Here is a 12,145-nt window from a genome sequence, read left to right on the forward strand (position 1 = left end):
TTAGCTCAGTGGTAAAAGCACCTGCCTGGCAAGTAAAGAAAGTGAGAGATAGGGGCTGGGGATTTAGCTCAGTGGCATAAGCGCCTGCCTTGCAAGCGCGTGGTTGTGAGTTTGGTTTCCTGGTACTGGTAAAAAAAAAAAAAAAGAATATGAAAGATCAATAGATAGAAACAGATAATACCATTGATTGTGAGTTGACTAAATTTCAACGCAGCCAAAGCACAGTTTGGTGAACAGAGACATTTTTCTAATATGCTAGGGTCTGTGTGTCGTCTGTAAAATGGGCAGGTTAGTTATACTATGAGGATGAAATGAAATAACCACATAAAGTGTTTACTACAAACAAGATTCCAGAATAATATATATGTAACACAGTCCTATTTATGTTCTAAAAGTGTGTTTTGAAAGAAATTGAACAAATCTCAAGGAATAGAAGCCATGCTTGAGGGAGTGAGATTATGGAGAGATATCTACCTTCTCTTTTCCATAAATCTATTTCAGTGTTTTTTTGTTTTTTGGTATCAGGAATCAAACTTGTGCCTACCAGTCAGGCACTGCACACTGAGCTAAATCCCTAGCCCATGTCAGTTTTTGAATTATAAATGATTCAATCCATACAGAGAGCAAATCACCCATGTTTCTGTCCTTACCGTTTGGCTTTTCGGTTTTGGTAATACAAGGCTAGGCAGATACCCAGAGTCACCCATGTCTTTATTGCATACTCTAGCCGTGGAGCTGGCCCAGGCAGGCAGCACTGTGGAGTCAAAGATCTACGACACCCTGCAGTGGCAGGTAAGGGTCCGCTGCGGGGAGGAGATAGCTGAGCGGGCGTTCTCATGGGCTGCCAGTGTCACTCTTCTTTGTCATCTCCTTTCTAGATCTGGACCCTCTTGCCAGGGTTCTGTACAAGGCCCACAGATGTGGCTGCCTCCTTCAAAGGTCTGGCACGGACACTGGGCACAGCCATTAGTGAGCGCCCGGACCTGAGAGTCACTGTGTGCCAGGCCCTGCGCACCCTCATCACCAAGGGCTGCGAGGCAGGTACGTGGGGCTGCTGAGAGGGAGACATAGTCCATGGCCGTGTTCCCTTGCCGCTTGCAGCTTAACTGCCTGGCAGAGGTGCAGGCACAAGGCTCTGCCATCTAAAAGTTGAGCTGGAGTTGAGGATCTCACTCCACTGCCACTCCCAGGATGCTGGCTGCTATGGATTTGTGCCATTAGAATCTGTGGCACCTTGTTCTCTGCCCTGGCCTCAGCGTCCCCCTAAAAGAATGATCTAGCTGCATCCCTGGTGGCCATGGAAGCAGAGGCAGCTCTGTCCCATCAATGGAAACTTTGGTCCTTCTGCCAGAGGCTGACCGGGCTGAAGTGAGACGTTTTGCCAAGAACTTTCTGCCAATCCTTTTCAACTTGTATGGGCAGCCTATTGCAACTGGGGACACGCCAGCCCCTCGCCGAGCTGTGCTAGAGACTATCAAAACTTACCTCACCATAACTGAGACTCAGGTGAGCTGGCAGAAGGGTTGGAACTCTCAGGTCAGCAGTTTGGGTGGGCCTATCGGAAGATGCCCTGTCTGCCAGGCCCCAGTGGGTCTGCTACCCAGCAGTGGCTTGGGCTGTGCTGGAGGTTCTGAAACAGTGGGGAGACCTCTGTGGTACATTCTAGTTATGGGTGCTCTTATTTTTCTCTCTTGGGGGATGCCAGTTGGTGAATGGTTTCCTGGAAAAAGCCAGTGAGAAGGTGCTTGACCCTACCAGTTCAGACTTCACCAGGTAATGTGTTCAGGGCTCCCGTACTTGAGCTGAGAGATTGTCTAGCAAAAACTGTATAGGCTGTGAGCTGTGTGGCCTTGGACAAGTTACTAAGCCACCTTGTGCCTGTGGGTTCTGATCTGTAAAACAGGCATAATAGTCCCTACAACAAGGCTCTTTGAAGATTGAAGTGGGTGGTGTGTGTAAAGCACAAGAAACAGTGCCTGTTGTATTATGAGTGCTTGATGAGATGGCACCTGTGATCACTCACAAGCTCCTTTGAGGTCCTCGTCCTCACCTTGACTTCTCCCACTTCCTGTAGCCACTAGATACAAGCACTGTTAGCCTCTGTCCTTCGCCAGCTCTCTTAAGACTTCTGTTTCCTGCCGTAAGCAGATTGTCTGTTCTGGACCTGGTTGTGGCCTTGGCTCCTCATGCAGATGAAGCCGCCATCAGCAAACTGTACTCCACCATCCAGCCCTACCTGGAGGTGAGCCCCTTGGAGACAAGGCTCCGGGAAAGTGGGGCCTGTCTCATCCTCATTCTTTGCTGCGCACCCAGGTCAGGTCCCATTCTTTCTCCTGTAGTGGCTTCCCCTTGTACCCTGTCCTACTCATCTGTCACGTGGGTGCCAAGGTGACTGAGATGCATAGCTGAGGTGTCTCTAATAAGGCTAAACTCCTTTGCCTGTGTACTCACTAGGCCCATTCCTGGTGGGACCTTTGTCCCTCCAAAGTCACCCTCTGCCCTCATTTAACCTCAGTGAGGCCTCATTAGTCTGTCTTAAGGGTCCTAAATAGAGCAGTACCAGCCTGTACACTGCTGAGTTCTATTTGAAATAGAACTTAGCCCTGTGGCTCACACAGAGCCCAAATCAGCAGTGGCCTCCTGAAAACTGTCCTTACTGCCACAAGTTAATAGCAGTTAGGGTGGGAAGCATTCTAGGATGGCACTGCAGCAGCAAGCAGAAACACTGAAATAACACCCAGGATGTGGAGGCAGATTTATTTACATCAACATGCTGTGATCAAGATCAGTCCCAGAATGTTAGGCCCTGATGTCTGGTGGTCTGGGGCTTGTGTGGGATAAATAAGAAGTACAGAGGCAGAAGGGCTTGTCAGTTGGGCATTGGTTTATACAATGTGCATCTCTGTGACCTTTTCTAAGAGGCAAAACTAAGGAACTGTAACCAGAACTAACAAACTGAATTACACTGGTGGGAAGGGGGAGGCATCTTTCACTATAGTACATGTAGGTGAACACCAAAGTCCAGTACAAGGAGAGTGACTGGAGGCTGCTTTGGAACCTGAGGGAGTGATTTGTGTGGAGGATGGTGCTGTTACAGCTGGAGATAGCCTTGGCCCATGCCACCGGAATGTGGTATAGTAGAGGTGTTGGCTGGAAGGTCTCATAGCATCCCCTGTGCCTGGTGTAGTAATGGGCCTGCCGCTGTCCATACTGTGTCCACCCTCTCATCAAACCTCATGTACTCCAACTCCACCTCTCTCCAGTGCTGGCCACAGAAAGTGTTCTGGGGATGTCACTGGATAGAGGGTAGGTCCCAGGCCCCTTTCTCATCTTTCTATTTTCCATGTGCCCCTCACAGAGCAAGGTCCATGGGGTACAGAAGAAGGCCTATCGAATTCTAGAGGAGGTGTGTGCCAGCTCTCAGGGCCCTGCAGCCCGCTTCATGGAGAGTCACCTGGATGACCTGAAGAAGACCCTGCTGGATTCACTCCGGAGCACATCCTCTCCTGCCAAAAGGGTAAGGGTTCCCCACTTGGTTGAGGGAGGAAGGGTGACAGCAAAGGAGGGGAGCTTTGAGGGGTCCCAACTGTTGTCTTCTTGCACATAGCCCCGTTTGAAGTGCCTCATACATATTGTGAAGAGCCTCTCAGCTGAGCACGAGGAGTTCATTGCTGCCCTAATCCCAGAGGTGAAGTGTGTGGGAGATGTATGTATATTTTGGGGAGTTGCTGGAGAATGGCTTTGAAGAGCCTGTCAGAATCTGGGGAGGGCATTGACTGGCCACCTGGCACAGGGTACCTTTGCCTACTCTCTTGTGCTTCAAGCAGCTCACCCTGGGGAGTGACTGTCAATGGTACTCTCTGGCCTAGGTAATCCTGTGCACCAAGGAGGTGTCAGTGGGTGCACGGAAGAACGCTTTTGTGCTGTTGGTGGAGATGGGCCGTGCTTTTCTGCGTTTTGGCTCCAACCAAGAAGGTAAGGCTGGGGATGCAAGCTGGGACAGACATTCCTTGTAGGCTGCTAGGAAGTGCTCCTTGAGCCACTGGTCAAAGAGGAAAGGTGGGGGCTGGGGATTTAGCTCAGAGGCATAAGCACCTGCCTTACAAGCAGGCAGTCGTGAATTCGATCCCTGGTACTGATAAAAAGGTAAAAGACCAAAAAAAAAAAAAAAAAAAAAAGGAAAGGTGGAGAGTACTGTCTCTCTGGCCCTGGTCCCTTATCCCTGAGGACCCTTTCCTCATGATACTTCCTTGTTTCTGCTCCTAGAAGCACTGCAGCGATACCTTGTCCTGATCTACCCCGGCCTTGTGGGCCCAGTAACCACAGTCAGTTGCAGCATCCTGGCCCTGACCCACCTCCTTTTTGAGTTTAAAGGTAAGAATTTGTATCCTTGAAGGCCTAGAAAGCCCTTAATATAGGAAAATGTATCAAACATCAGGACAGGGTGTCTATCAACAGGGAAGGTACCAAAAAGCAGGAAGAGGTTAGTAAAGTTGCTCAAGAATTTCATGTGGTCAAGCAGTTTTCTTTCTTTTCTTTTTTTTTTTTTTAAACCAGGGATCAAACTCAGGACTTTGTACTTGCCAGGCTAGAAGTTTTATTAACCTTGTAGAACCTCCATTTCTTATCTGTGAAATGAGAGGGGGAAATACTGTTGGCCTCAGGGTTGCTAAAGGACACAGGCCACTCCATGGAGGGTGATTACAGCTGTGGCAGCACACAGGCTCTAGACGTTGCTTTTATTATTTATCATTTGACCTGGCAGGGCAGGTGGCAGCTCTTCTTCCCTGGGTGGTGGTCTTTGGTCAGGGGAGTCATGGTGCTCTGACAGTGTCCCTTCACCCTAGGGCTACTGGGGACCAGTACAGTGGAGCAGCTGTTGAAGAACGTGTGCCTGCTGTTGGCCTCCCGTACTCGGGACGTGGTCAGATCTGCGCTGGGTTTCATCAAGGTGGCCGTGGTGGTCATGGATGTAGTACACCTGTCCAAGCATGTGCAGCTTGTGGTGAGGGTCCCCTTTCCCTTGGTGGGGAGGGTCAAGATGGCCTCTGAGATGCCAGTGTGGAGCCTCTGAGCCTCAAGTTTCAAATTTGTCCTTTAGCTCTTGCTACTTTATGTAGTGTCTGGTTATTCAGGAGCTCAGGCAAGGACTTGCTGGGGAATGCCAGCCCAGCAGAGGCAAGGAAGGGGTGCAATGCCCAGGCTGCCTTTTATTGTGTCCTCTGTGTCCACTGCCCTGGAGCTGGGGCCCTGCAGAGCAAAGAACAGTGGCAGAGACACCCCTCATTGTACAGATGAGAAGATGTATGAATAGTATCTGCTGCCTGCGTGTGTAACCCAAACAAGGCAAATGAACACACAGCCAGCGCCAGGCCAGGGCATGACAGGATGGCTGCATGGACCAAGAGCATTCTGGTATTGGTAGGGGCAAAGTGTAGAACCCACTGGATTACAGGGCCGTAGGGAAAACTCATACATAAATTGAGTTCTGAGGATTAAGTGAGAGCATAGGTAGAGCACAAACACTGTTCAGCAACCAAAATGGGTATCTTGAAAGTATGGCCAGGGATTTTGGTAAAGAGGGTTACAGGGGAAGCTGAGACTGCCCTCATTCTGGAAGCATGAGCTAACCAAGGGATGGGCCGGGAACAGTGCAACCAGAACCCTACCCTCTTAGTTGGGCCCCGTTGTCTCCTGTCCCTTGTCTGCATAGCAGGGAAAGATGGGCAGGTAGAAGGCATGCTACCTCCTCTTAACACCCTGCGCTCTACTTTGCGGCAGCTGGAAGCCATTGGGAAACTGTCAGACGACATGCGGCGGCATTTCCGCATGAAGCTTCGGAACCTGTTCACCAAGTTCATCCGCAAGTTTGGGTCCGTGTGCTGAGTGGGGATGGGGAAAGGTCATGGAGTTCCCTTAGGGGCTGTAGGGAAGGGTCCCTGTACACTTCCCACCTGTAGAGCTTACTTTCTAGCTAGTGCTTCTCACCTGCCCTTTTTTTGTCTCCCTCAGGTTTGAGTTGGTGAAGGGGCTGCTGCCTGAGGAGTACCATAAAGTCCTGGTCAACATCCGGAAGGCTGAGACCAGGGCCAAGAAGCGTCATGCCCTGAACCAGGCTGCTGCAGAGGAGGAGGAGGAAGAGGAGCCCTTCCAGGGCAAAGGAGACAGGTGAGTTCTAGGGACCTCACCTCCCCATAAACAGAGCCCTTCCAGGCAGTGTGCTATTGACCTTGACCTCTCCTGAGAGTGCTCTGATTTGGAGCATCTCTGTCCTTAGCATTGAGGAGATTTTGGCTGATTCAGAGGAGGAAGAAGACAATGAAGAGGAGAACCGTGGCCATGGAAGGGAGCAGCGGAAGCTGGCACGAGAAAGGAGCCGGGCGTGGCTCAAGGAAGGTGGTGGGGATGAGCCCCTCAACTTCCTGGATCCCAAGGTGGCCCAGAGAGTCCTCGGTGAGCAAGAAGTCGCTGGCCTGGGATCTCAGACAGCAGACCTACCTTGATGCTGGGTTCTTGAGCAATGGTTGGGATGGCTCCAGGGCAGGCCATGGGCAGGAAGTGAGGGTATTGGCTCTGGGGAAGATGTGAATAGGTAAGGACTGCCCTTCCACCTCCTTATGCTAAATTCTATCACACAGCCACACAGCCAGGGCCAGGCCGGGGCAAGAAGAAGGATCACGGCTTCAAGGTGAGCGCCGATGGCCGACTGATCATACAGGAAGAGGAAGGCAGTGACAAGGTAGAAGAAGATGGCACTAAAGGTGGGCCTTCGGTGCATTCTGGGATCACAGATGCTTCTGGCTGGGCTGGGGCTGCACTCGGTTACTTCCCTTGGGTCCACCCATGTGTCCACTTGCCTGTGCGTGCAGTGACTGTTCACAGGGAAGGGGAGAGAAACAGATGCAAGATGACAACTCTCAGACCTTCTTGAGTTTTTCAGCTTGTTGGCAGCATTAATATTGTACATTACATCTGTATTTTCCACTTATCTATTTGTTTAATATGCAAATAATTCAAGTAGGAGTGTTTGGAATAGTGTCTTCCCTCACTGTATGATGTGCTGTTGTCTCTCCCCTAGGATTTACACTTAGTCTCACCCCAGAAATGCCCAGACCTTCTAAAAAATGCCTGCCAGCCTTTTCAGACTGGGACTGTTGCACAGTGGTAGTCTGCTTACTTTGAATATATGGGGCCCTGGTTTCCAAACCAAATATCTTACCCACCCACCAAACACCCATGCCAGAAAAAGTCTGCCTTCTAGTTGTTTTTGTCTTGGCTTCCCAGCCCTCACCCAGTGCTTCCACAGCTCTCCCTGCATCTCACCCACAGCAGTGGATCTGTAGACCTTATCTGACCTTTTTATGCCTCTTGTCTCATTTGCAAATGGAAATGAAGCCAACACTTACTTACCACATGCTCTTGCAAATGAAATGAATTTCCCCTGTGCTTGGTATAAATGTGGCCATAACTCTCCAGCTGCTGTCTTTTCTGCTTGCCATTCAGCCTTTACACTGTCTAGTTTTCTGTCATCTTGGTGCCCAAAAATTTCCTGATGCTGAGGATGCTTGTCCCCTTCTGCCTGCCTTTCCGCAGCTTCTTTACTCTTTACTCTTTAGGATCTTTTCTAGGATGCCTCAGCTACCCCTTTCCCACAGAACTCCTGGAGATTATCTACCGTCAGTGCTTGTTATGAGCTCTTTTTTTTTTTTGCTTTTTAAAGAAGTTATTCATTTACACATTTATTTTGTGGTGCTAGAATTTGAACCCAGGCCTTGAGCCTGCTAGGCAAGTGCTGTATCACTGAGCTCCATCCCTTTATGTGCTGTCTTAATGGTCTTTTGGTCCTTGTTTGGCTTTGCCTGAATGTCTTCCCTCCAACTTGTCATTCATTTCACATTTCTTCATACCCCACACAGTGCCTGGCATGTGGAAATTTTCAAGGAAGAGAATGAAACATTTCTTCTGAAAAAATGGAGGAGGGGGCCCGGGGATTTAGCTGAGTGGCATAAGCATGGCAAGTGCGAGGTCATGAGTTTGATCCCCTGTACCGCAAAAAAAAAAAAAAAAAGTGTTGACTCCTCAGAGATTTTTTTTTTTCTTAAATAGGGTCTCACTGTATTCAGGCTGGCCTTGAATTTACAACTCGCAGTAGTCCTAGCCACCAAATTACAGAGATGCGCCATACATCTGGCTCTTTTCTTTATTTTCTTATTTTTAATCTTTATACACACAGTTTCAGCCTGACCTTGAACTCACTTTGTAGCCCAGACTAGCCTCAAACTTGTAGCAGTTCTGGCTCAGCCTCCCAAGTGCTGGGGTTACAGGTGTCTTAGTCATTTTTCTTTTAGTTGCTGAGACAAAGTACCCAACAAAATCAAGGAAGGAAAGGTTTATTTAGCTTACAGTTTGTGGAGGTTTCAGTCTAATCAGCTGGCTCCAAGGCAGAATGGCATAGCATAGGGGCAACAGTTCAAGGTGGCAGAAGATAGCAAAAGCAACAAGAGCAGGAAGGGGTGGGAAACAAACCTTTTTCCTCCCTGATACTGTAAACAGGCAGGCTCCCCTATAGTGGGTGTAGCACTCACAACATTTCTGGGCTCTCATCTTGCCCAGATGCAGTGTTTATAAGTGAGGACCTTGGCCCCTGCTGAGGCACTTAACCTTCTTAAGTTGGCACAGTGCATCAGCCATTCCAACAGGCATGCTACCTCCTGGCAAACTGTTTGAGTTTCACCTCATACTCACGCAGAAGTGGGGTCACCACTTCCTTCAGGGGCCACTGTCCCTGTGGCCTAGAATGGGAAGCAGAAGGCAGTGTTCAATTTTCATTTCCTGCAGGAGGACCCAGGCCAGGGAAAGCCGTTTGGGCAGTTTTCTGGGGTTGAAGTTAGTGTCCTGTTTCTTCTGGTGAGCCAGCAGGAGGGAAGACTGGGTGTGGGGGCCTCCTCACAGGCCTGTCTTCCATCTGATTCCAGGTGAGGATGAAGAGATGGCTGACCTGATGGAAGATGCAGTCTTCAGAAATGTGAGTAGTTCCTGCTGTTGGAGGGATAAAGGCCGTAGACACCAGCCCAAGTCCTCACCTTCCCATTCCCTCGCAGACTCTGTACCTGCCCTGCTCCCGAAGAGCTCAGCAGATTTCTGAGGATGTGTGTGACAGGGAGTTGGTGTGGGTTTGTGTGTGGCAGGGGCGGGGTGGCTCACTGCTCTGGGGTGTAGGGAAGGGTCTTGAGTGCCTCTGAAACATTGTGTCCTTCATTGTTGGCCGGTGGAAGACAGTGAAGGACCTTGTCTCCCATGTCTCCCCCAAGGGCATGCGCTGTGCAGGCTGCAAGGGTAGCAGGCTATAAGAGTAGTGGTTGCCCTGTGTGTTGTGTTCCAGGATCCAGGACTCCCACGTGGGTGGGGACCTTCCAGAGGGATGCACACTGCCAGGCATTGTGCTCCTTACCTGGTCCTCACCAAACACAGGGACTCTGTCATCCATTTTGAAAGGGGTAGGCAGAAGTAAGTCACTTTTCTGAGAGCACGGGACTCATTAGATGGCAGCCAGGGGCCAGAACCCTGATATTCCAGTCTCCTGAGCCCAGAAACTTCATCCCTTTTGGTGCCTTTCTTCCTTGACCTGGCCCTGTGACCTCCTAGGATGGCATGCAGCAATCAGCTGTGATCAGCTACAAGCCTAAGGTGTTTCTAGGGCATTCCGAGGGAGTTTGTTCCTCCTGTCCTCAGACTCTGCTCAGGCCCCCAGACTTCCTTGGCATCACCCTTAGGCAAGGGATACAGTAACTTGTGAAAAGGGGTCACATCATGGTCACAACTTAACCTTTCAGAGCCTCAGTTCCTGGCTCCTGGGGTTGTAAGTAGACCATCTTGTAGAATTATTGGGGTGCTGTAATGAGATTGGACATGTAGGGTATGTCGGCATAGAGTTTGACATACAAACTTCAGCTTTCGTCAACCTCAGCCTGAGGAACTGATTTATTCTTAGTGAGATAACAATGTAGAATATTGTTTGGGCTACTGAGCACCAGAGAGTCATGGAGTCAGAGAGTGGTGGAGGATCTTGGAGGCCCCCCAAGGCAGGGAGCTGCATTGCCAATGCTCGAAAACCTGGCAGCCCACTGTCTCCCTGAAACCCATTTTAGTGAGGTGCAGTTCCACTTGGGGGGAGCTCTTCCTCTCCCCGGTCCAAGATCCGCCCCTCTGTAGGCCCTCCATCATCAGCTCAGTCTTCTTGCTTTCCCAGCAGTAGCAGCAGTCAGTGAACAACTGTGTCCCCAGCCCACACAGTTTGAGCTGCTTGGCTCTTTAGGGATGCTGAGTAAGTTGGGACTTTTGAGGGGAGAAGAGAAGGGAGGCTTACTCAAGATTGAGCCTGGGGCCTTCACACTGTGCTGTATCCCCAGTTCTTTTTATGTTTTATTTTGAGGCAGAGTCTTCATCAGTTGTTAGGTTTACCTTGGAATCCTCCTGCCCCAGTGCCGGGATTATGGCATGCACTTTTGTGTCTGGGTGACTGCTCTTTATTTTCATATTCCATGGAAATCTTTTCTCTCTCCTTCAGCGTGTCCTCTTCCATGGCTTAGTGATCCCTTGGCAGCCTACTCTTCTGCCTGATTGGGAAGAACTAACTGGAACCTCTTGGGGTGGCATTCAGCTCACAGGAGCCCAGGCCTAAGTGCTTTGTCTTGAGGCACTGAGAGGGTCCAGGATGACTGTGGTCCTGCCAGCAAATAGCAAGTCAGCTGTTGCCAGAGGCTCTCATGTGGAGCTGCTGAGGCATCTTCTGCCTGCAGTTGTAGGAGCCTCAGGGAACCGCAGTTTCTGTGTCCTCAAGGTGCCGTAACCAGCGCAGCTGGCACCCTTGCTCCTGAGCATCCCTGTGTGCCCCAGACTGCTCTCCCTCTCCGCTCAGGGTTGTCTCTCAATCTGGCACTCGTCGTTCAGAAGACTGCAGCTTAGAGCCCACTTGAGCTGCCTGACAGATCCTTGCACAGCATGCTTCTGCCAGGCCTGCTTGGTAGAGCCTTGGCTGAAGCCTCTCAGTAAGTGGGGCTGCCACTGGCCCCTTTCCTTGCTGTGGAGCATTAAAGTGCCAGGCATGCAGCAGGTGCTGAGCACTTGTGTGTACAATCCGCTGGGTCCACATGGCTGTTGGCTTAAAACTTCCACAAGACTCCTACCTGCCACAACTCTAGCGATGTTCAGGGACTTCAGTGACTGAGTTAGGCAGCAGTCTTTCACCAGTATGACAGCCCTAGGAACACTGGGAGTGGATCCTGTTCTCTGTCCCCAGGGCCTGGCACTGGGTGAGGGCCCATGGATTGCTGATTAATGGGAAAGTTGGAGTGGCATTTGTGTGAGTGAAGAGTGGGTAAAGTCTGAGAGGCCAGCACCTCATTTTCTCAGTTAGCAAGGCTCAGGCTGTGCCCATATCAGGAGCCAGATGGGCGTTTGTAACCCTGTGGTGGAGAAACAGGATGTGTGGTCAGGGTGTGGGCCAAAGCTTCATTTCCCGACTGGCTAGCTGTGTGATCTGGGGACAGTTACCTACCTGCGCTGGGCCTTTGTTTGCTTATCTGTAAGGTGGGGATCAAGGACAAAGGACCTTTTGTGCTTACTGCAGGTTACTGCTGTCATTGCATCTTTCGTGAGCACGCTCATGTCCCCTTGTTCACTACCACCCTGCTTATTACCTGCTTTTTCTCTATAGAGGAAGAAGCATAAGCCACAAAAGGAGGCTGAGGAAGAAGAGCTGGAAATACCCCCTCAGTACCAAGGTGAAGCTTCCATTTTGCTCTCTTGAGTTGCACTGATCCTGTCACCTGCATCAGGCAGAGTTGCAGGGCTGGGCAGCAGGGGCCTGAGGCTGCACAGCCTGGTTGCTCTCAGTTGGCACCCACATAGCTTGGCTGGTCTGACACTGAAGATCAGCCTGGGGCCAAGGGATGTGGGGGTAATCAGAGTCTGAGAGCTGGGGTTTCTGTGCACAGAACCCCCTGCTCTTACAGGGAGATTTTGAGCCTCCCTGCCCATCCAGGCCTTTGGTGAGGCCTGTGCCTGTCCCTGTCCCTGTGCTGGGAATGCATCCCTTTCCTTCTAGCAGCTCCAGCTTTGAGTCAGGGAGGAGCAGCCCACTGGC

General features: G+C 50.6%; 1 protein-coding gene across 1 annotated transcript in view; it reads left to right on the forward strand.

Moving 5' to 3' along the window:
• Positions 1 to 12,145, forward strand: part of Rrp12 (ribosomal RNA processing 12 homolog) — a 34,653-nt gene that overhangs the window by 20,117 nt on the left and 2,391 nt on the right. The window contains exons 16-31 of the mRNA XM_003479563.5: positions 728 to 792; positions 879 to 1,041; positions 1,352 to 1,506; positions 1,706 to 1,773; positions 2,149 to 2,242; positions 3,359 to 3,517; positions 3,608 to 3,688; positions 3,870 to 3,975; positions 4,267 to 4,374; positions 4,848 to 5,005; positions 5,782 to 5,873; positions 6,013 to 6,168; positions 6,278 to 6,453; positions 6,639 to 6,761; positions 8,976 to 9,025; positions 11,717 to 11,783. Of these exons, the coding sequence (XP_003479611.1) occupies positions 728 to 792; positions 879 to 1,041; positions 1,352 to 1,506; positions 1,706 to 1,773; positions 2,149 to 2,242; positions 3,359 to 3,517; positions 3,608 to 3,688; positions 3,870 to 3,975; positions 4,267 to 4,374; positions 4,848 to 5,005; positions 5,782 to 5,873; positions 6,013 to 6,168; positions 6,278 to 6,453; positions 6,639 to 6,761; positions 8,976 to 9,025; positions 11,717 to 11,783 (1,821 nt within the window). The remainder of the gene's footprint in view (positions 1 to 727; positions 793 to 878; positions 1,042 to 1,351; positions 1,507 to 1,705; positions 1,774 to 2,148; positions 2,243 to 3,358; positions 3,518 to 3,607; positions 3,689 to 3,869; positions 3,976 to 4,266; positions 4,375 to 4,847; positions 5,006 to 5,781; positions 5,874 to 6,012; positions 6,169 to 6,277; positions 6,454 to 6,638; positions 6,762 to 8,975; positions 9,026 to 11,716; positions 11,784 to 12,145) is intronic.

The sequence above is a fragment of the Cavia porcellus genome, unplaced genomic scaffold, assembly GCF_034190915.1.
Source record: "Cavia porcellus strain 051 isolate PalLab524CR breed Dunkin Hartley unplaced genomic scaffold, mCavPor4.1 scaffold_2, whole genome shotgun sequence".
NCBI classification, from domain to species: domain Eukaryota; kingdom Metazoa; phylum Chordata; class Mammalia; order Rodentia; family Caviidae; genus Cavia; species Cavia porcellus.